The sequence below is a fragment of the Gopherus flavomarginatus genome, chromosome 4, assembly GCF_025201925.1.
Source record: "Gopherus flavomarginatus isolate rGopFla2 chromosome 4, rGopFla2.mat.asm, whole genome shotgun sequence".
Classification (NCBI taxonomy): domain Eukaryota; kingdom Metazoa; phylum Chordata; order Testudines; family Testudinidae; genus Gopherus; species Gopherus flavomarginatus.
Window position 1 is genome coordinate 76,497,717 of NC_066620.1, and position 24,228 is coordinate 76,521,944.

At 39.9% G+C, this 24,228-nt stretch overlaps 1 protein-coding gene across 3 annotated transcripts in view; it reads left to right on the forward strand.

Annotated features, from left to right (window-relative positions):
* Nucleotides 1–24,228, forward strand: part of PLD5 (phospholipase D family member 5) — a 230,082-nt gene that overhangs the window by 133,534 nt on the left and 72,320 nt on the right. For all 3 annotated transcript variants that reach the window (XM_050950429.1, XM_050950430.1, XM_050950431.1), the window contains one exon: nucleotides 19,529–19,656. In XM_050950429.1, coding sequence (XP_050806386.1) covers nucleotides 19,529–19,656 — 128 coding nt within the window. The remainder of the gene's footprint in view (nucleotides 1–19,528; nucleotides 19,657–24,228) is intronic.

The window sequence follows — 24,228 nt, forward strand, 5'->3', positions numbered from 1 at the left end:
GAGCTGAAATGTCTGTACTTCCTCAGAGAGTGAGGTGATCACTGGGCTCTGCTCCATTTGAGGCACTGGGAGCCTAGTATAGAATTCTATAATGAGACAGGCGCTATGACAGAAACAGTACAAATTCAGCCTTGTGGGTCTGAATGCCCATATCTTCGAACTTGTATTGCTTTCTTCTGTGAGTTTGTACCATACAGCGTTTTCTTTCTATTTGTTGCTGTGTGGCTCAAACAACAGGGTTTAACCTGTGGTTTTGGGGTGTTTTCGTTTCTATTGACTGTACTCTGCATGTTTCCCTCACCTGCCTAATAACAAAGAGATCTTGGACCACTAACTAGTGTTCTAGCCTTTTGCTGTTGATGTTGTGGTAGACTGTTTGGATGGAAGTCAGGCTAGGTTAAGAAACTGTGTAATTGACAATGTATTACTTTATATTCATTTGTGTCTCCTGTGTATTTTTTGAAGGATAGAAGCAGCAGAATATTTTTTCTGTGTGCTTTATTTTTCTCTTCAGTGTATTGCATGCATTTTCCTACTTGTGACACTAAGACATGTCCATGTGTTTCTTCATAATTTCCATTTTATGTATGTAGTAGCCATGGAGCCAAAACAAAATGCTGACACTCCATAAAATATGTGACAGGCTGATACGAGCAGTGATAGATCCATCATGAGACTCTTCATGCTACAGTCAAGTTCAAATATCTGTCTTGCATCATATATTTTAAAGCAGAAATTGCTATAAAAATGTCATGCCCTTTTAAGGCCCGTAGGCCTGTGGTAAGAAATAAAAGCCCAGCTTCATTTATTATTCAGGCTGAGAATATGAGAAATTCCCAGGGCCCACATTTACAGTAGTGGCCAGTGATTTTGTGTGCCCAACTTTAGATACTTTAACCCTAAATTTCAGAGATGCCAAGCACCCATATCATCCATTAACTTCTCCTGGAGTGCTGAGAATTTGTGAAAATCAGAACCAAATTGGGGACCCAAAATCAGTGACCATTTCTTGTCCCAAATTTTCTTCCAGCCTTATCCCTTCCACAATCCCATTGCCAGAGTTTTACAGAATATTATATACTCCTCAGGAAATCAGCAGTCTGCTACCAGCACGGATCATCAGCATTTCTGTGCCTGATGATCAGAGGGTTACTTGGGTTTACAGTTTGTGTGAAGGAAAAGCGTAATATGTGAACAGAAAAATTAACCATTACTTGCAGTATGGGAAGTACAAGATTGTTGTAGATATTTCATAGTCGTGGTTGGGGGAATTTTCCATTGAAATTATTTTTGATGGAACATTTTTTCACTGGAAAACTTTGATTTTTGCCATACACACACAAAAAATCAGTTTTTCTGATGGAACATTGAAATGTTTATTTCAGGTTGCTCTGAATCAAAATATTTCTATTTGTCAGACCAAACTGAAACTTTTAGTTTCAGACTAGTTTCATGTTAATCTGTATTTTCCTGAGCTCCTGAGGTGCATTATGGGACATATAATCCAGCTGGAAACTCCGTCCCACAGAGCCGATCCGGTGTATGACATACATGAACAAATACAGCTTCCATGAGGCATCACAGCAACTCAGGGGACCACAGATCAATGTTAAACTGAAAGGAAACATTTCAATCCAGGAATGTCAAAACATTTCATATCAATCAGGGATGTCTAAATGAAACATTTCAACATTTCCAAAACAAAATTGTTCAGAACTTCCCTTCTGCTGAGGGGTAGGGTGGAGAAAGGAGGACATTTTCACTTTCTGACATGATTTCGGATGAAAACAAATTTTCAAACATTGAAATTTCCTGCGGGACAGAAATTCCAATTTGCAACTGACTCTAACATTTCATTTGTGTTGCTTTGCAATTTTTGACTAATGTCCTTAGTAGATTGTCTTCAATAATGTGTACTTGCTGATAATTAAGCTAACTAGCTGAAGGTGGTTGTGCTGCTGAAATCGGCTGACACTCTAGATCTGCTTCATCCCAGATGTAAATCAATTGACTTCAATGGGATTAACACAAGGAGTGAATTAGGGTCAATATTTTATGCTAGTGTGTTCTGAGTTTTGGACAAAAACAGTCTATTTTTCTCTTTTAGGGAGGCTGCAATTAGGTATGTATAATAAAATAGTAACCACACCAGTCTTTCAGGATATGGATTACAGTACAGGCCTCTGACAAAAAATGTGAGATCATTCCATCAGTTGAGTACAAAGACATGATAGGTGAGTGTGGGAGTGAAAGAAGTGGAGCTACGGGGAGAATAAATAAATAAATGAATGAATGAGTCAGTGAATGTGGATGAATTATGAAACAATGAGTGTGAGAATGAATAATTGGATAGGTGGGGAAGGAAGGAGGGGAGAGTGAAGGAATAGGAGGGAAAGTGGGATGGGAAAGGGAGGAGCAAGATAACAGGAACAAAGCAACCCAAAGGGAGAAAGTGAAAAGCCAACACAGAGAAAACTGAAGAAAAAAAATCTAGGATGACTGCAGATAGAGTGGCAGCTAGTAAAAAATAGGGCTTCCTCAGTGAGTGTGAGAGAGGATAGACAGGTGAGGGGGAAAAAAATGAGGACTTGAGGGGGAAGAGGGGAGGGCAGGGGTGTGGGTGGGGACCAGAGGAAAGTGGGGAGGGCAAGAGGGATAGGGAGAGACAAGCAGAAGGGAGAGGAAGAATGGCCATCTGTCTGAAGCACTGGCTCAGAGATCTAGGGTCTGTACCTGGCTCTGCCACTGACTTCAGTGAGCTCATGGGCAAATCACTTCGTTTCCCTGTGCCCTAGATTCCCCGTTGTAAAGTGGGGACAATACCACAACAGTGTTCTAAAATCAGTCCATGAATGTTCCTGAGAGGCTCGGTTACTATTGTGATGGGGTCAGGAAGATACCTACTGAGGCAGAAAACAGTAAAATGGGAGAAAATTAGAGAGCAGTGAAATGACATTAAGAGGAAAAGGGCTGAGAAAAGTAGCAGGAAATTATGCAACCACTTTTTCTTCACACTTCACCACCCAGCAGCCTCCAGGCTCAACTCCACCAAGCTGCACCACTCCAGAGGATCACTACCAAGCAGCACCAGCCCACAGCCACCTTATTTGAGCTGAAACCCACAAAATGGTTGAAAATTTAACCCAGAACCAAACCCTTTACACGCAGAGGATGACGGGATATGATAGGTTAGGGGATGATGTTTGGCTATTTTGTGGACCTTGAACTGAAATAATTAGAGAGACAAACTAGTTTAAAGGCATTCATTCACACCATATTCCTGTAATTTTCTAAGGATTATCCCATGCTATCCAAAGGCCTCCGAGATCTCCCTAATGTTATTTGCAGTGTTATAATCATATCGGTACCAGAATATTAGAGAGACAAGGTAGGTGAGGTAATACCTTTCATCACCAGAAGCTAGTCCAATAAAAGATATTGCCTCACCCATGTTTAATGTTATGTTATGTTTGTTGGGGATAGTAACATGTATAAATATTTGTATGAAATTATATTGATAAATGAAAACAAATAGGAATTTAGCTTCATTTGCATGTAGGAGGTCAGGTTCCTATGTACTCATATGCTGATGAAAACTTGTCCATGAATTTTAGGATGTTTCAGGAGTTTTGCAAATGAATCTAATTCTTCATAATAGTAACCTAAAAAAAATAGCAAATGCCTGTCCATGGAAAAAATCAGTATATCTAATCCCTTTTACTAATCCCTCTATTGTATTTGTAACTGCATAACCATGTTAATTTTTTAATACAGAAGAGGGCTATTTTCACTTACAAACAAAACACAATCTTATTGTACCAATGGTTTTACTGACAATGTAATAAGTCTTTCCTTAAGAAATAATATGCCTGTCTTCTAAATTATCTGAGGATAAAAATTATTTTCCCAACATGTTCAACAATCTTGTTTTTAATAGAGGCATTTGCTAAATGAACAGCCTTTCCTCAAATAATAAGGAAGGAAAAAAACCATGGAAAAATTAAAAAACAAAACATCCTTTCCACTAATTTCTGTTGTACAGTAATTATCTACAGTGTCATCAGAATCAGCAGTACCTAGCTTTATACTCAGGAAATTTTCTTTAGATGATGACTGGTGCTGAGAGGTTATTAAGTTGTATGATAGAAATAAAATTGGATTTTCAAACAGTGTACTCCATTGAAAATTGCATTTGAAAACAATTTATTCCTATCAGGTTTCATTATTATGAAATAGTTTTACAACTTTAAATATAATTTCAATTTTCTGATGATTTGTCATAAGTTTTTAATTTTAAGAAGAAATAAAAAAACAATAATTAGCAAGTCAGGAAATTTAAAGTTAACATTAAAAGTATGGAAAAGCATAGGCAAGGTCACTTCCAACATCCTGTGCTCATTCCATCTCACCTCCTGAAATTAGTTAAGATACAGTGCACAAAACTGTGGTTTCTGACCTATCAACTATATAATATAGCTACATTTACCACAGTAGGCTAGTAAGCATTTTTAATCCTATTTTACAGATAGGGAAAATGAGAAACAGGAAGCCTCAGTGACTGTGTGGCAGTCAGTGTGATTTAGTAGATTAGGCATTGGATCAAGGTGAAGTAATTTTCAATCCCTTGATTTTTTAAAAAAAATGTTTGATTTAAATCAGGCTGAGACATAAATCTAATTTGAAAATTTGTGTTTTTGTTATTTTAGATTAAAACTTATAATGAACTAAATTATAAATTCCATTCCTGTTCTTTAAAGTGCCACTTCTGGTAGGGTATGTCATGGTATAATTCCCCACTCTGAACCTTAACGTCCAAAAGATGGGGTACCAGCATGAATTCCTCTAAGCTCAATTACCAGCTTAGTACTTGTAGCGCTGTCACCAACCAGGAATTCCAGTGCCTGGTACACTCTGGTCCCCACAAAACCTTGCTCAGGGACCCCCAAGACCCAGACCCTCTGGATCTTAACACAAGGAAAGTAAACCCTTTCCCTCACCGTTGCCTCTCCCAGATGTCCCCTCCCTGGGTTACCCTGGAAGATCACTGTGATTCAAACTCTTAAAACAGAGAGGAAAATCCACCTTTCTCCCTCCTTCTCTCTCCCCCTCCCAGACTCTCCTTCAGAGAGAAAGTAATCCTAACACGGAGAGAAATTAACCTTTCTCTCCCCCTTCCCTCCTTTCTCCCCACCAATTCCCTGGTGGATCCAGACCCAGTCCCCTGGGGTCTCACCAGAATAAAAAAACAATCAGGTTCTTAAACAAGAAAAGCTTTTAATTAAAGAAAGAAAAACAGTAAAAATTATCTTTGTAAATTTAAGATGGAATATGTTACAGGGTCTTTCAGCTATAGACACTGGGAATACCCTCCCAGCCTAAGTATACAAGTACAAAGTAAAATCCTTTCAGCCAAATACACATCTGAACTCCTCCCAGCCAAATACACATTTGCAAATAAAGAAAACAAACATAAGCCTAACTCACCTTATCTACCTAGTACTTACTATTCTGAACTTATAAGAGCCTGTATCGGAGAGATTGAAGAGAAACCTGGTTGCACGTCTGGTCCCTCTGAACCCCCAGAGTGAACAGCAAGCAAATTCTAACAGCATACACACACAAACTTCCCTCCCTCAAGATTTGAAAGTATCCTGTCCCCTGATTGGTCCTCTGGTCAGGTGACAGCCAGGCTCACTGATCTCGTTAACCCTTTACAGGCAGAAGAGATATGAAGTACTTCTGTTCTACTAACTCTTACTTATCTGTTTATGACAGGTATCTTCTGTGAATTTTACAAAACTGCTATAGGCAAAACAAAGCATTGGAAATTAAGATCCAATTCTTACAGACATTTAAGCAAATATGTAACTTTATTCATATGAGTAAAACTCATTAATTTCAGTGGACCTACTTGTACTTATGCATTGAAGCATCGGGGCTACAACTGTATTTTTATTAAAACTTAGAGGCATAAAATCTTTGTCATTTCTCAACAATACCACTTCACTAGCAATAAAAAGTTATTTAGATTTTCAGTACATTAACTAAATCATTTTGAATTCTTATACACATGGGCCAACATTTGCAAAAATAGTAGCCTAAAGTTAGATTCCTACACTCCATGATTAAGCACCTAAAAATGGGATTTTTCAAAAGCATGTGAGTAATTTAAGAATAGAAATCCAACTGGCTTCAAACTGCAAACCCCTATGGAGAAACATAATGTAGAAGCATTTCAGCATTTTTGACTTGTACAATATATCAGAAGCTGGTTTTGGCTGCAGATATAGTACGGACTATTTGCTGAGCAATTTTGTGTTTGAGTTTGTGATGTTCTCACAGTGAGGATGTTAATCAGGCCCTGCATGTGTCTCTTTCAGCATAGATGAGCATTTAAGTGTGAAACTTCTTGGTAGAAAAATACAAAACCTGAAGTGTTGCTAACAATTAGGAAATTAGTTTTCAAAGAATGCAAAACATCCACTTTATTAATTTAAGACTATAAAATGTGAAGAAAGTAAAGAATTAGCAATGTAAAAAATCATGATATAAATAAAAAATGGGTTTTTTTAAATCAATATATTTATCCACTATACATTTGACTGAGATACAGGAGACCTGGTATCTAATACTGCATGTAATTCTGTTTTATAACATGAATGAGACTCTATTCATTGTTGTGGTCCTACTTTTGGAATCTTACGGTTTTGTGGCTTTACAGCCAAACTGTCTTAAACTGGATTAAGAATCTAAAACTATTGATTGTTTCTGAAACTGAAAAGACACACCATTGCCGCCTCCCATGCCTTTATATGGCAAGTGGCCCTGAGATAACATTATAATTACAGAATTTAGTATGGGAGCAGGGGAAGTTTTCAAGTATTACCTCTAAAATTGGGTGCCTGTGTCAATATTCAGGCGTGTAAGCACTGACGTCTGCATCTAACTTCAGGCATCTATGTTTAGAAAGTTGGGTCCATAATGATTTCAGAGTTAGTGAAGGCTCTCAAAATGTAAAGCATTTCTCAAGCCAAACACATAAATATATGGTTTATATATATTGAGGTCTCAGTTGTGCGACAGTTATGTCTGTTGGTAATAACTTATAAGAGTGATCTATTTTACTTCAGTTGACTACCCCTTTGTATAAGTATATAGCTGTGTTGCACAATCTAGCCATAAGGGTAGACTGGTGTCATAAATGTCAAATTTTCAGATTCAGATTTCTCCCAGGATTGGATGAGGGTAAGTCATTGTGTTTCACTTCAGGGCTTTTCTAACGTATAGAGCAGGTGGAAAAATGGATCCAAATTTTTGCAAAAATTTCATCCTGTTATTGCACTGAAATTTCAAAATCTTTTTGCAAAATTTGCTACTGTAGATCATAGATTCAAGGTCAGAAAGGACCACTGCGATCATCTAGTCTGACCTCAGGCCATAGAACTTCTCCAAAATAATTCCTAAATCATATATTTTACAAAACCATCCAGTCTTGAATTTAAAATTGTCAGTGATGAAGAATCCACCATGACCGTTGTTAAATTGTTCCAATGATTAGTTACTCTTGCTGTTAAGTTTACACCTTTATTTTTAGTCTGATTTTGTCAATCTCAGCTCTGAGCCATTGGATCGTGTTATACGTTTCTCTGTGAAATTGAAGAGCCTGTTATTAAATACTTATTCCCTATGTAGATAATTATAGTCTGTAATCAAATCATCCTTTAATTTTCTCTTTGATAGGCTAAATAAAATCATAGAAGATTAGGGTTCGAAGGGACCTCAGAAGGTCATCTAGTCCATCCCCCAGCTCAAAGCAGGACCAATCCTCAGACAGATTTTTACCCCAGTTCCCTAAATGGCCCCCTCAAGGCTTGAGCTCATAATCCTGGGTTTAGCAGGCCAATGCTCAAACCACTGAGCTATCCCTCCTCCTGATAGATGAAGCTCTTTGAGTTTTTATCTATAGAAGGCATTTTTTCTAATCCTTTAATCGTTCTCATGGCTCTTCTCTGAACCTCTCAAATTTATCAAATTTTCTTGAATTATGGCCACCAGAACTGGACACGGTATTCTAGTAGTGGTTTGCACTAGTGCCAAGTATAGAGGTAAAAAACCTCTCTACTCCTACAATTCCCCTGTTTTTGCATCCCAGGATCACATTAGCTCTTTTGGCCATAGTGTCACACTGAGGGTGCAAGTTCAGTTTATTATCCATCACAACCTCCAAATCTCTTGAGTCACTGCTTCCCAGGATAGATTCCCCCATGCTATAAGTATGGCCTACATTCTTTGTTCCTAGACATATACATTTAACTGTATTAAAACTGATATTGTTTGCGTGCACCTGGTTTACCAAGACATCCAAATTGCTCTGAATCAGTGACCTGTCCTCCTCACTATTTACCACTCCCCCAATTTTCGTATCATCTTCAAACTTTTATCAGTGATGACCATGATAATGCATTGGTTACAAGTTGGGTGAGGCAAACCGATTAAGATAAAATAAGAACTGAACCTTTGCTCAGAATTAGAAATGAACCCAACCCAACCTTTTTTTATTATTATTATTTTTAAGACTGAAAACACTGGCAAGCTTTTCTTTTTAATGCAATTATACTTCATAGTTCCAGGTGGAACCAGAAATGCAAGTGTCAGGATACAATGAGAAAAGCTGCTGTTCCTCTGGCTAAGATGTAAATACTAGAATTGTGAAGTACCAGAAATCTCACAAGGAAGTCTCTCTTCACATGAAAGTTCCTTCATAACTTTGTAGTCCAAAGGACTATGAATAGTTCAGCTAGGAATGCAAACATTGGGCTGGTTACCCTAACTGAATTGTTTAAGGTTCACCTATTTTTAGATGCAACATGCTCTGCTGACTTACATTGCATCCATTTTAAGTGTGAGAGATTTTATCCTGCAAAATCCCACAAATCTCACCACAGGGATCAGACACTGTTAAGTTCATGGTGTCAAGCTGTCTGGAGTGATTCACAATCATGAGTGCCAGCCTCAGGGACAGATTGTCAAAAAGCAGGGCAAAACCCCAAACTGGTTGTATGTTCTGTAATTAGATTTTCCCAGCGCAGTAACACATGTGAAGTCCTATAGTGCTGTAGCAGTCTACCATCTGTGCTCTTTCTTTCTGGAGAAGGTCAGGATCTCATGAAGAACCAAGAAGTCCAGGTTGATTTTTCTGCTTTTAATCTTTAAGGAACTTCACAAAATAGTTGTTTTGTGGATGATGCATCTTCAGCCATATAGTCACTTCCTGAGGTAAATGTACAACTTGGTTTGAATCTCTATCACCTTGACTCAAAGATACAGTAGCTGAGCCAGTTGGTTGGGGTTATGCTGTGCTATGGCTAGCTCACACGTGCTTGTCTATGCTTGAAATGCTACAGTGGCACAGCTGCAGTGCTTGAGTATAGACACTACCTGCACCGAAAAGAGGAGTTCTCCTGTTGCTGTAATGTAGCCACCTCCCTGAGAGTTGGTAGTTAGGTTGATGGAAGAATTTTTCCAGCAACCTAGCACTGTCTACACCAGAAGATAGGTTAACTAAACTATGTTGCTCAGGGGTATGGCTTTCTTATGCTCCTGAATGACGTAGCTCGGTCAACCTGACTTTTTAGTATAGACCAGACCACCAAGTGCCTGCAGGAATGTTGCACGTTTTTCATTTGTGTTCTTAATTTTCTCAGGCTTTCACCCTATTTACTTCAGACCAGTTCCCCAGTCTGTCCAGATCATTTTGAATTTTAATCCTATCCTCCAAAGCACTCGCAATCCCTCCCAGCTTGGTATTGTCTGCAAACTTTATTAAGTGTATTGATGAAGATATTGAACAGAACCAGATCCAGAACTGATCCCTGTGGGACCACATTCGTTATGTACTTCCAGCAGGACTGTGAACCACTGATAACTACTCTCTGGGAACGGTTTTCCAACCAGTTTTACATCCATCTTATAGTAGCTCCATTTAGGTTGCATTTCCCTAGTTTGTTTATGAGAAGGTCGCGCAAGACAGTATCAAAAGCTTTACTAAAGTCAAGATATACCATATCTACCTCTTCCCTCCATCCACAAGGCTTGTTACCCTGTCAAAGAAAGCTATCAGGTTGGTTTGATATGGTTTGTTCTTGACAAATCCATGCTGACTTTTACTTATCACCTGATTATTTTCTAGATGTTTGAAAATTGATTGCTTAATTATTTGCTCTATTATCTTTCAGGGTACAAAAGTTAAGCTGACTGGTCTGTAATTCCCTGGGTTGTCCTTATTTCCTGATGAGGTGGTCTGTCGTAGACCCCTATCATGATATCACCTCTGTTTTTTACTCCTTTTATCCTTACCCAGAGACTTTCAACTAGTCTGTCTTCTATTTCCATCTCAACCTCAGTCCAGGTGTATACATTTATGCAACTTTAACTCTGATTGAACACATTTTTGTGTGGCAACTGTATAAAAAACAGTGAAAGCAAATGTACTGCCATTTTTGTTTGTCTGTTGTGATTTGTTTATAGGTAGGGGTTGATAAATGCTTGATGGTCCCAGAATAGCAAGTTTCAGCCCAGACAATTTTTACAAGGCAACTGATTCTTAACTAAGGCATAGCAGTCAGATGTTTCTCTAAAAGTCCTTAACTGTCCTGTGTTTGAACTAAAGCTGAATTATTAATCCTCTTGGGAACAGATGGGACATTGAAGACTTTTTAAAATTGTATTTCAAATCCAATGTTCCTGAAAGAGACCATAAAGTAATGGTGTAGTCTAAAGTTTGTAATTTTATCATTCAGAGTTGTAATTAAAAGAACATTGTGTTTTTAAGTTAGGCATTCCTCTGCCTTTGCACTTGTCCTCCTTTGAGTGCTGACAGGTCATACTAATGGAGCTTCTGGAACAACTCCAGATCTTTCACAAACAGATAAGAAGGAAATTTAAAAATTGCTGGGGATATAATCCTCTGCCTGAGTCACTGGATCCTGTCCAGTATAAGATGGTTACTCTGTAGTGAATCAGTGTATGGGAGACTCATTGTCTTTTTCCCTGTAGCTGGGTGGTCACCTGCTCTTCCCTGGAAAGGCTTAAAGCAGCCCAGCAGAGGGCTGTGGCAGAGAAAAGCTGGCCTGATGGAGAAAGCAGCCACAGCTGTAGCCAGTGCAATCAGGGCCCAGCTGGCCCTTATAAGAGGGCGGTGGGCTAGAAGCACAGACAGTCTCCTCTAGCTGTAGAGGGAGGTGGGCCTGGCTGCTGGGGAGCTAGAGAAGGTACCTGGAGTGGAGCAGGGCTCGGGGAAGGCCAAGGGAGCTGGGGAGCCCTGGCCTGGAAACCCCCCTGGCTGTGGCCTAGGATAAAGCCAAACAGATACTGGAGTTGCAGGGGACAGCCCAAGGCTAGGTGGAGGCAGCAGGTCCAAACCCAACCTTGCCTGTGATGACTGGCTTATACTGCAGTCTGTCCCAGGGAGTAGGGGCTAGTTGGTGACTGGTAGTAGCCTATGACTGAGGTGAGGTGGGGATAGGGGGTGGGGATTCCCTGGGGAGACCCTGAGAGTGAGGGGTTACTGCCAGGGCAGCACCCCAGATAACGGAGCACTGAAGTCTAGGGAGGGATGTGAGGGCCCAGTGTCAGTGGGACACCAGCCTGCAGAGGGCGCTCCAAGGTTGGAAAACGAGCTAATTTCCAAGACACCAGCAGGAGGCACCGCAGGGGTGAGTCCCACACATCTGCGTTCCCCCTGGGAAAATTCTTCCTCAGTTTACATTAAAAAGTTGTCGCATGCAGTCATTCTGAAGGATACTTTGTTCTTCTGCCCAAATTAACATACAACACATAGCTATGCACCAAATGTCTGTCATTGATAGGGATGGACAAATAGGCTGCTGTTCAGATTCAGGGGGCAGTCCTATTGAGAAGTCACATTATTTGGAAATTGGGAAAACTGCTGTAGAAATAACAAGAGGATTCACAAATATGTATCATGATGCTCAGTGGAGTGGGGAACAGGAGCAAGAACAGAAGAAGCAGAGAGGAGAATTGTGCTTTAAAAATTATGGATTGTGCTAGTGGTGACAGAAGGGTGGCTGGGAGATGCATAGTAGGTTGGGCACTGGGTAGAAACGGTAATTAAGAAGAAACTGAATATAAAACTAGAGTTTTTCGCACTTCATTAGTGGTGGCCAAACATATTGCACATACCAATGCTCCTTGCATTCCTGCATTCCCATCACAAACTCCCTATGTGTCACCCCCTCTGTCTTGCCACACTCTGTGTGTTCATCCCCATTCCTCCCATTCTCCTGCCATTCCAGGGGCTACAGGCATCCCTTTGCTCCCCCTACAACCCCAAAGCAGGATCGTCCAATTTCTGCCTTGCTAGGGGCTCTGTATAACTCCCCATTCTCTTGCATGTCAGGGGCTCTGTGTGTGCCTCCTTCTTCCCCCATACCAGGGTCCTCCATCCAAACACAGAAAGTCCATCAAGTTAAATACAGCTTTGCAAGCATGGCCAATAATTTACTGAAAATCCAAAAGGAGGAGATTGCATTTTTGTGGGGTGAAGTTGGGGAGAAATTAGCTACTGGACAACGATACCGACCAGACTGGAATGGGGATGAGACAGCATGCCTTCGTAATCCTAAATGTATTCTCTGAGGGAACCCTAGCAGTAGGGTGTGCTAGGGAGGGCTTTACAATCAAACTGTGCTAAAACAAGTCAGTAATGTACTGCAGGAGTGTTACTCTTGAGCTCAGTAAATTCGGGGATTCAATGGATAAGGTATATGAGCTTAGAAAAGTTGCTCTGGGACTAGATATTTCATAGAAATTACTTGTTTATGTCTTTCTCTGTTGAGCAAGGAGAGGAGACTATGTGGCCTCTCTTCTGTCAGTGCCAGGACAGTTGTCTACTCAGTTAGGATTTTTGTTGTTTCTGCTACATGGCAGTGGACTCGCATTGGTACTAATGTGGCAAAGATTCCCGTTGTTTTTTTCATCGCTATTCTGCACGCTGAGGTTCTGCATTGTTCACTGGGCTCATTCATTGCTGGTGCATCTGTCCCCTTACCTTCTGCTTTCCCCAAATGCCCCTCCTCTCTCTCATACATTCCCCTGCATTGTGGTACACAGGACTATTGAAATTCCTTAAGCTAATCATACGAAGATGCAGAATGTCTCACTGTGACACTGATGGCCTGGTCAACTTGTGTGTGACCCATAATAACTTAATCAGAGGCACTGACGTCAATCAAAACAATCTACTTGTATCTGGGTTTCAAATAAATGTACTAGACTTGAATCTTTAACATGTTTGCTTGTATTGTTAGAGAATCAGGAGTATATGCTAATTCTATTTGTCTGTGTTTACCTATATCTTATTCAGAGTTTAACAGTGTGATCTAATTAGCTTGTAGTTGCTAAAATCCTGTTCCTGTCTTTTACTGATTCATTTAATGATTCTTTACTGTATTTTATTGACTCAAAGATCAAAGCTGTAAAATACCATAGGAATTAATATTATTTACATTGTCTTCAGCTTAATTCTCTGTGCCATAATAAACTGCCTTGATAGTTTGATTAATTGCCATATGTTAATGAACACAACTACTTACCTGTGTATGTATAGGAAATAGAAGATTAGCTTCAAAGCAACAATATGTTTTACCTATTCTTCATCTGAGGAAGGCACTGCTCTGACAATTGCTGTCAAGAGGCTATCTGCTTGCTAGACGAATATAAAGAAAGCTTTGGGCCTGACCCTTTTGTCTCAGATCTTCCTGAACTTTGACAGGGAAAGTCTAAGCCATAATATTGAGGTCTCCAGGTTTACTCTGGATTCATCATGGAATTTTCATAGAAGGATTTGAACAAACTGCAACCTAGGGTGCCATCTCTGCTATGAAACTAACCTAAGACTTTACGCACATTTGTATGTATACAGACACTCCCCGGCTTACGCAAACCCGACTTATGCAAATCCGAATTTACGGAAAAAGTTCCGTAAGCTAGAAAGTTGTTTTGTTTTTTTTTTTATAATGGTCAGGTATACGTTCCCAACTTACACAAGATTCAAGTTCCGCAAGGCGTTCCTTGCATAAGTCGTGGAGCGTCTGTATTGATCTCTTAACTATGTATAACTTTATTTTTTTTTCTTTTATTAATATATCTTGCATTTAGTTAATAAGGATTGGCTGTAAGCTTGTATTTGGGTGAGATCTGAAATATTCATTGACCTGATGGGCAATGTGTCTGGTGTTTTGGGGTTGGTAGAACTTCAAGTATGGTGAATAAGATTTTCAGTAATCTCTCACTATATTAGACTTGGCTATCTGGATGGGAGCCGAAGGCTGTATTACTTAAAGAGGACTGTGTTTTGGCTTCTTGGTAGCCAGTGTGATATTACAGAAGCTGTTTGGCTACTGACTTGTTGATTCTAATTATAGAATAAACCACCAGTTTGAGGGATTGTCTGCCCTATTCCTTGCAGTTTGCCCTGAGTAAGCATCCTCAGGGTGGCCCCTCAAGGCACCACAGTCACACTCATTTAAAACAAGGATACAGTGTTGTTGCAAAGATGGAGAACCTGATTCAGCTGTGGTATAAGCAGATGCAAATTCCATTTAAATCAGAAGGGTTTACATTTGCTTATAGCAGGGCTGAGTTTCACTTTTAGCTAGTGTCAGAAACTATCTCAGGCTGAGTCTGAAAACTTACTCGCAAAGCAGCTGTGATAACAACAGCCTCAGCAAAAATTCTTTCTGGATTTTATTTGCAAACAAGACATAGACATAGGCGCTGGAACTGGTTTGACGTGGTTTTCATTATATACAGTTTGTTATTTACAGTTTGTTTCAATGGCTCTCAGTACCCTCCCCCCCTAAAAATTGTTCCAGCACCTCTGGACATAGAAGACTGCACTATATCTATTGCAGGGATGACTTGGCTTAAATATGCTGTGCTGTCACCGAGTGGTATTCTCATAAACATGGTGGGATTCTAGAACATCCATGAGTTTTGCAATAAGAGACATGGGGGGATGGCTTAGTGCTCCCTATTTGATTTGGTCCACTGAGCTCTGGTGTAGAGCTTGCATTTGCTCAGTTGAGCAGATCCATATAAATGGTGTGGAATTCCGCTGTGAACTTATGGTTTATAGCTAATAGTCAGTTGCATGAAACTAACTTAGATTATAAATGGCTGCTGGCCTAGATAAAGTGGTGAAATAGCCACAGGTACTGTGGAAATATTCTCTCACAGCATCAGGTTTACTGGATGGCACAAGTTACCTCAGAACTGAGGGAATGAGTGACTGAGTCTGGATTAGTGACCGTCATTACCTGCTGAGGCCACTCTGAACTGACCCATTGCTTCCCTCTCCCACATGACAGCAGAAAAAGGCAAAACTTGAGTGGCAGCTGTAGTATGCTCCACCTCCTCTATCAAACCCAGGGCTGGGAGGCTTGCTCCAGGTGCAGTGTTGACACATCCACAGAGACCAAACTTTCCAGCATTGTAGACTTTGTAGGTGGTATTTCAGAGGTGGGAGTGGGAAACAGCCATTTGCTGAGAAGTGCTTCTGCAGTGAGCCAACAGAGTTCCTGCTGGAAATCAGCTCAGAAATTAATGTTTGTCCAAGTATTATTACTTCCCTGCCATACTTCCTATCTACTCATTAGACAGGGAAGGAAAGCCAATGGCAGAATGGCTAGTCTAGGGCCTGGGTTGCCATGAGACAGAGAAAACCAGGGTCTCCAGAGATGGAGTGTCATTTCCCTGTGTGCACTGCTGGGCTACCAGACTGCCCCACTTATTCCCCTTCTACGGGGTCTAAAACCTCTCTCCCTTGAGGGAAGGGTGTAGTGAAAAATATGAGACACATCTTTGCAGAGTTTCAAACATACCTTCTTCACTTCTGTGGCTTTTTCTTCAAGAGGGAGACAATCTGGCCAAAAGTATACTATGCAAAATCTTGAGGGATATACATATCCACCATACTTTTAAGTGACAGCACTGTATAGCTTTCTAGGCACTTGCACTGGTAGGTAAGTAGTTGTGACACTGACATTGCAACGGATGCTGTATCTTCAGTGAACCAAGGCTTTTATGATTGACTGTTAGTAGAATCTAGCATTCTCTGGGCAATCAACCCTACAAATTCTGTCTTCTGATTAAACTTTGTAGACCCACCAATTTTGATAACAGAGACTGAGGTAGAATACTGAGATCTATTATGGCTAGCCATATCAATCAGTCCAATTTAATTTCCTCAGGGGACATGGACCATGCCTGGGATGATGGATTTTCTTGAAAATCTGATAAGACTGCTTTGAGAGAACATCTGAAGGGCTTGTAGAGAACAGGCTATTATCTATACTGATGAATGTTTCCTTTCATCAAAAATTAGGGTCTCATTAGTAGTCCTTGTAGCAGCTGATGATGATAGATGCTTTTGAGAGATTACTTTTGTTTTTAGATTTACTTGGAGATACTGTCTGCTCTGATTGTGAGTTGGCTGTTTTCAGTTGAAAGACTCATTGGCAAAAATATGGGTTACAGTTTTTTAATAGGATGTATTATCATGGCCCGTCTTATACCACTGCATTCACTGATGAGTCAGTGGTTGCAATTAAAAATGATATTTTAAAGTGATGGGCTCATGCCATCCAATCTTCTTCCATAATTCAGAGGGATTCAGATCCAGGGTTTTGGCTCAGATCATTACAGAGCTCTAATATTTTATAGAGTTTAGCACAGCTGGTAAGATATTTCCTGTTGTAAACATGGCACGCAAAGTTTCTGCTCAAGGGATCTGGGGCAAAAATCAGTACTTGGTCCTGCTAGTGAAGGCAAGGGGCTGAACTCAATGACCTTTCGAGGTCCCTTCCAGTTCTAGCAGATTGGTATAGCTCCAATTATTATATTTTTATTATTATTATTATTATTTATTTATTATATTTTTTTCAAGCTAGTTTGAAAAAACAATTCATTTATGAAGAAGTAAGTAGCTGCTTCAGACCAGTGTTTCCTCTTCCAGATCAAACAACATTTCATTTATAACCTACTTGGTGTGGGTGTCAAGCTATTTACCCTGCTGCCTAATGTGGGAAATTAGATATATGCTAAGAAAATCTGATTCACTCTAAATTGCTTATGTTAAAATTGATTAGATGAAAACTCCATTTATAATGAAGAATTTCCAAAGTTTTACCATTTTGCAGTGGTGTGTTTCTCTTAGCTAATTGATTGTGAATCTCCATTTCAGATATAAGAAAGTTATTGTTTTTGTTATGTTTTTGCCAGAAACAATTTAACATCTGCCATATTGCTTTTTGTTTGCCCTCTGATTTATACACAGATTTAATTCTACGTGTGAGTGCACATACTGAAAGTCAGCAGCATGTTGCAGCTCTTATTCAGATGTATAAAGTACTCAGAAAATAACTGTGCTTCCAAGCATAGATGAGAATGAAAGGTGACATGCCTGGAAGATTTGCAGATGAAGTCCAGGTTGCAAATTTTGGTTAGAGAGTCAAATATTTAAACTGCTCAAAGCCCAGTGTGGCCAACTCTTGTGACTTTGTCATGAGTTTTGTCGTATTTGGTGTCTTTCTTGATCTCTCAGCTCCTTGAGTCATTTAATTAGGTGAGATTTTACTGTCATTCCAAAAAATAAGTTTCTAACACTGATGCATAGAAGTTTAAAAATGTGAAAGGGTTAGAAACCAGAAGTTAAGTGACATTAACCCAATATTTATTATTTTTAAAATATCTCATGATTTGAAAATAGGATGACCAGAAGCCCTGATATTAGGGACTTTGTCTTACATAGAATCCTGTTATCTCTCTCCCCTCCTCCCCTGTCCTGATTTTTTTGCATTTCCTATCTCGCTCTCTATTTGAAAACAATCTTATGATTTTGGGGGGCCTGATTCATGATTTTTTATTTGTTTTGGGTTGTCAGTACTGAAAGCCCAAGAATGTGTCCTAGGGCAGGCATTCTCTACTAAGACTGGTGGGTGGGGGAGATAAGAAAACCAGCACTACTGCTAGCCTAAGGGCTTGTCTACACTGGCACTTTACAGCGCTGCAACTTTCTCACTCAGGGGCATGAAAAAATACCCCCCTGAACGCAGCAAGTTTCAGCGCTATAAAGTGTCAGTGTAGACAGTGCACCAGCGCTGGGAGCCACGCCCCTCATGGAGGTAATTTTTTAGAGCACTGGGAGAGATCTCTCCCATCACACAAGCCACGTTAAAGCGCTACTGCATCAGCGCTTTAGCGTTGCCAGTGTAGACTAGCCCGAAGTCTCTGTTTAACTTACTGTAACCTTTGTAACTCCTCAGGCTGCAGTAGCATGCTGTGTGTGGGTACACATCTCTGTGTATGAGGAATGATCTAGATTGAGCTCCTTCATATCTGTACAGGTTTCAGGGATCCTGCCTTTCATTCTACACGCACACACATAGCTTCTTCGGTGTCCAGGGCCTTCCTTGCTTGGGTGTGTGTATTTGTGTGTTGAAGTGAAGAACCTCCACAGAACATAACCATGGAGCAAATGATCTCACTGTGAGATATTTCACTGTATTTGGCATCAGCAGATTAAACTGAAATTTGAAATTTGTAAAAAGACTCTATAAATATCCAACAGACTTCTTCAGTTTCCTGAATTTTGTCTGACACTTAGCTGGCCGTTTGTCAAAGTATATAGATTCCTTAGTCGTATTCAGATTTTGGCTGGAAGTTTTTAAGTTGCTTTTTTCTGAGTGTCCCTTGTTGGGTTGGCTTATCTTCTTTAGAAATGCATTTTTCATACATGAGACAAGTTTTTTCCACTAACTCTTACTCATTTTGCAAAGGTCCACATACTTCTAAGTTGGTACATAAACAGAAGTAATAGCAAGAGGTTTTAGCTTGGGCATGTAATATTAATGAGTGTTTTTGCCGTGAACTTTAAAAATGTTAATATTATAATTCATAACCTGTATGATTTAAGACATGAAACTTTAAAACTGAAATTGTTTTTGCAAGAGCAGTATTGGAAAAACAACATGACATAAGGAAGCCCAATGATCAGTCTGCTTCCCTCCCCAACATACTCTTTAAGAATAAGTGCAAAGTCATGTCTCCAATAGAGTACATACATGTCAGTGTGCTGCACGGAGCAGGAACTGGCAATTGTGCACTGTCAGAACTCCATGCAGCTATAACAGGAAACAAAATAGGTAAACAATAGTAATGTGTTGAGATGCCACCTGCTCTTGTTTATTTGGGATATTTGGTAGATTGAGCCTACGCTCACTGAACTCATCGATAAGCACAGGAGCAGGCCTAAAAGAATAGGGCAGTAACGTTGTTTAAAATAAAATTTGCAGACTGCTTTAAAAGCTATGATATGTCTAACTGATGTCAGCTAATAGTTTGGTTACTGGAATGCTTAACTGTTACACGTCTCTCTTTATTGCTTGTTGTCTGTACCTTCCATTCTTTTGGACAATGATTAATTGTTGTGTCCTTATTGAACTCCTAGGTGCAGAAGTGCTGTATATGAATATGACTGCTTATAATGAAGGTCGCCTTCAATCATCATTCTGGATTGTTGATAAACAGCATGTATACATTGGAAGTGCCAGCTTAGACTGGAGGTCATTGGGACAGGTAATTTTACTGATAAATGAAAACTCAGATATACTTTATACTTTTAATGTAGATCTAAACCAAAGAAAACCATAGTAGAAAAATATATCTTGCTTATTATTTTTAAATATATAACTTTCTATGGGGGTAAGAATAAATAAGTACAATACTGTGGCTATTTTGCCTATATGGAAGACTGTCTGTCTTGCTGTAAGTCATACTACTTGGCACAGTGAAACCTGCCATTAACAGTCACTTAAGGGGAGCAGTTCCTCCTAGGAGTAACTAAACCGCAAGCACATTAAATCATACTGGAAATCTTGGAGTTACATTGCATCAAGCCTGCAGTCCTTACTCAGATAAAACTCCCCCTGATTTCAGTGATGAATGTGACTAAGGAAAGAGTGCAGGCACAGGCCCATTCATAAAAAGTTGGAAGATCATCCATTGAGATCCATAATGGAAGCTCCGCTCTAACATTTCGAGCATGAACCAATTTTTTTTGTTTCTCAAGTCTGCAAAGTAGATAAAGTAAAATTGAAATTGGGAAGTTCATTCCCAGATAGTGAGTCTGATCCTGAGAAAATTCAATATGTGGAGTTCCTGGTGATTTCAGTGAAAGTTACATGCACAGAGGAATTATAGCATGAGACCCAGAGTTTGCATGTGTGTTAGAGCTGAACAATATAAAGCTTATAAATCAGCACCTCTTCATCAAAATATCAGTGCTGTGAACTCCCTAATTGAGACTCTTTTTTAAAAATTATTTTGAAGAAGCAACATGTTATTTACATAGCCAATCTGTGTTCTGAAGGTATCTATACTAAACTGTTTTTATAGTCCAGCTGTTAATGCAACTTTTTTTTAGTAGTTGTCTGATGAAATCATAAAAAGGTAGTACATTTTTTCTGTGTTAATGTGAGTTTTACATGCAAATTCCTGTGTATCAAGAATAGCAAAAATGCCAATATTGATTGTGTACCTTTGCCTTCTATTGGTGGAACCAGAATTGCTCAACTGTGCATGATTGGTCCTGTACTTTTAAAAAGCTAATATAGATTTTCCTTCCGCTCAAGAGATAGGGGACTGTGCTTTGGGAGCTAGGTGGTCTGAATTTATCCCCACTATCATCCTGGAGCTACAGGTAACCATGATGTGCAGCGTGGTTTAAATCACAGGTTCTCAAACCGTGGTCCGTGGACCACCAGTGATCTGCGAGCTCCATTCGGGTGGTCCGTGGATAGCTCTCTCTAATCTGCTCACCTGGGCAGCCACACACGAGAGAATGAAGGGCCACCCACCTAATTTGTGGAGCTGCACAGGCGTGATTCCACTAATTAGGTGCCTGGACCCTGGAGAAGATGCACATATAAGGTGAGCTGGTGCCCATGGGAGGGGGCAATGACATGACAAGTGGGAGTGGGGGGAATTTGGGATGTGCAAGGCTTCAGCGGCCAGAGAAAGAGGTGACTTTCCCAAGCTCCAGGGTTGCGGCTGCTGGGGAGAGACGGCCCTCCTTCCCAGTCCTAGCTCGGGGGCTGCTGTGGTGGGAGAGAGACATTAGGTAAGACTACTGATATTAAAATATGAGTTGTGTGCTTTTATTTGTAGAACAAAAAATTGTTTGTTATTACATTTTCATATGTTGTCTGTATGTATATATATCTCCTCACTATATGTTCCATTCTATGTGTCCAATAGCCCATGAAAGCTTATGCTCATATGAATTTGTTAGTCTCTAAGATGCCACAAGTACTCCTATTTTTTTTATATAGCACTCTTATCCAAAGTGCTTCACAATAGTTAGCTAATGGTACAAACAACATTTGGAAAGATCATAGAAGATTAGGGTTAGAAGGGACCTCAGGAGGTCATCTAGTCCAACCCCCTACTCAAAGCAGGACCAATCCCCAGACAGACTTTTACCCCAGTTCCCTAAATGGCCCCCTCAAGGATTAAACTCACAACCCTTGGTTTAGCAGGCCAATGCTCAAACCACTGAGCTATCCCTCCCCCTCTCCAGATCATTAAGTGGTCTGCCGAGACCCTCAGCAATTTTCAAGTGGTCTGCGAAAAAAAGTTTGAGAACCACTGGTTTAAACCACAAAGTCCTAGATGGCCATAGATGAGTTATAATAAAATAACTTGCTTTCTAAATATGTTACTAATTATGGGCATAGTGTGTAACAATATTTGTATGTAAGATTGACTAAACAGTTCATGCTGAAATTTTCCAGGCTTGTTTTGATCTAAGGGGTTGAATGTTTGAACAAAAATAGCTCAACCACTTGAGTAAAAGAGAGTGAAGTAAATATACTTGCCATTATAAAAAAATGTTTGTAACCTTTATTTTTAAAACAATTATAGTGCATCACAAGTTTGTGGTAGAAACCTTGCCAGAGACTTAATTCCTAGGTTGCAGATCTGTCTTTTGGTGACCCAGTGAAAATTCCAGCCTTGGGGCTGTTGTAAATTATGCCAGCTGGGAACAGCTCCCTATGGGCTGTCATACTGCTTGGGATTACTGACATGCAAAGTCTGCTGGCCATTCTACCAGAATGCCCATATACAAATGGGAGCCTAGACAAATCCTGTGGAATGTGGAAAAAAAGGATGTGTCTGGGTCAAGGATCTGGCCCTCTATCCTTTTGGATCCCACCTATTGTGTTTTCTAAGAAAACACAAAGAAAGAATTCAGGAGCAAACAGAGACTGGCATCTTTCTGAAATCTTCTTTGGAATTAACAAAGGATTAGCTTTTTGACTAATATTGATTGGAGAGATTATATGAACTGCCTCTGAAAGGGTAACTTTGAGCTATTCTAAATGAGGTAAGGAAGCTGAATATTTTTCTGAATTGTTCATGTTTATCTTTTCTGTATGTAGTATAAAGCAATAGGACAAGTTATTCCTCTGTCATAAGCAAAATAATTCAGATCTGTTCAGAGCAATAGTTACATAGTTTTAACTATGAGTTAAAATGTGAATCTTGAATAACAGTCAAAACAATGAACGCAGAAAACGAGCATATTTATTACTCAGTATAGCTGAAGATGTCAAAGTGACATTATCAGTGACTTCCATCACAGACACCACAATCCCCTGTTTGATCAGACTGATCACAGTGAAGTAATCCAAGTTCCTGTGAAAATTCAGATTATAGTTTGGTTTCTGTTGTTTTTTTTAATGTTCTGGCTGGAGCCAGATTTATGTGGGTCTGTGTTTCAAACACATTCCCTGACCATTCATCTTACCATGTGCTTTCTAGAGACATAAGGAGAGTTTGCCATCCTATTTAATAGGATATTCTCAGAAAGTCCAGCATTTATACAGAGCAAAGACATACAGCAGAAATTTTCTCTAGATTAAAAATATTTGTCTGGTCTCATTTAGGAAAGTTAAGAAATATAGACTGGGGTTTCTGTGGGGCCTCAGGGAATCATGTCTAACTCCCATTGACTTTCAGTGAGACTTGGGCATCTAACACACTTAGGCTCCTTTAAAACTTCCAGCCATAGTTAATAAGGACTTATCTTAAGGGGACATATTGCTGTTATAGGATTGCATTCCCTCTGTCAGAGGAAAACCCACATGAGGGGGAAAATAAGCAGAAAAGTTTGACATTAATTTCTCTGTATGCTTCCTTTAAGGAGAAGGCTCTGGAGACTTGTGGAGGAGCCAGGGAATGAGACTAGGATACCTGGTTCCCTACATAGATCCCAGGGTAGTGCCGGTCAGGGATTCAATCCCCTTTCCCTGCCACCTGCATCTTATCTCCTGGGTATGTAGGTGAGATAATGCTGATATTGGCTGGTAGTATCTCCTGCATAGAATTTAACTGGGAAATCTGTTCATGTTAGAATGGAGATGAAAGCCAAAAGTCATCCCCTTCCCATACTGGCACATCCCTACAGACCTGCAGAGACATGATTATGCAGAGTGGGTGAAATGGGACTTCTGCAGTTAAAAACTCATTATACCTTTGAGCAACATCTATATCGGGGTCGGCAACCTTTCAGAAGTGGTGTGCCGAGACTGGTGGCCAGGACCCGGGCAGTGTGATTGCCACTGGAAATCAGCTCGCATGCCAACTTCGGCACCTGTGCCATAGGTTGCCTACCCCTGATCTTTATGGTTTCTGCACCATCACAATACTTTAAAGTATGCAGGGTGGCTGATTTATTTAGCCTCTTCCACCCCTTCCCACAAATCAAAGGATCAAATGAAAAGTGTCTGCTGGACACAATACTCAACTGGAGTATTGTGTCCAGTTCTGGGCACCGCATTTCAAGAAAGATGTGGAGAAATTGGAGAGGGTCCAGAGAAGAGCAACAAGAATGATGAAAGGTCTTGAGAACATGACCTATGAAGGAAGGCTGAAAGAATTGGGTTTATTTAGTTTGGAAAAGAGAAGACTGAGAGGGGACATGATAGCAGTTTTCAGGTATCTAAAAGGGTGTCATCAGGAGGAGGGAGAAAACTTGTTCATCTTACCCTCTAATGATAGAACAAGAAGCAATGGGCTTAAACTGCAGCAAGGGAGATTTAGGTTGGACATTAGGAAAAGGTTCCTAACTGTCAGGGTAGTTAAACA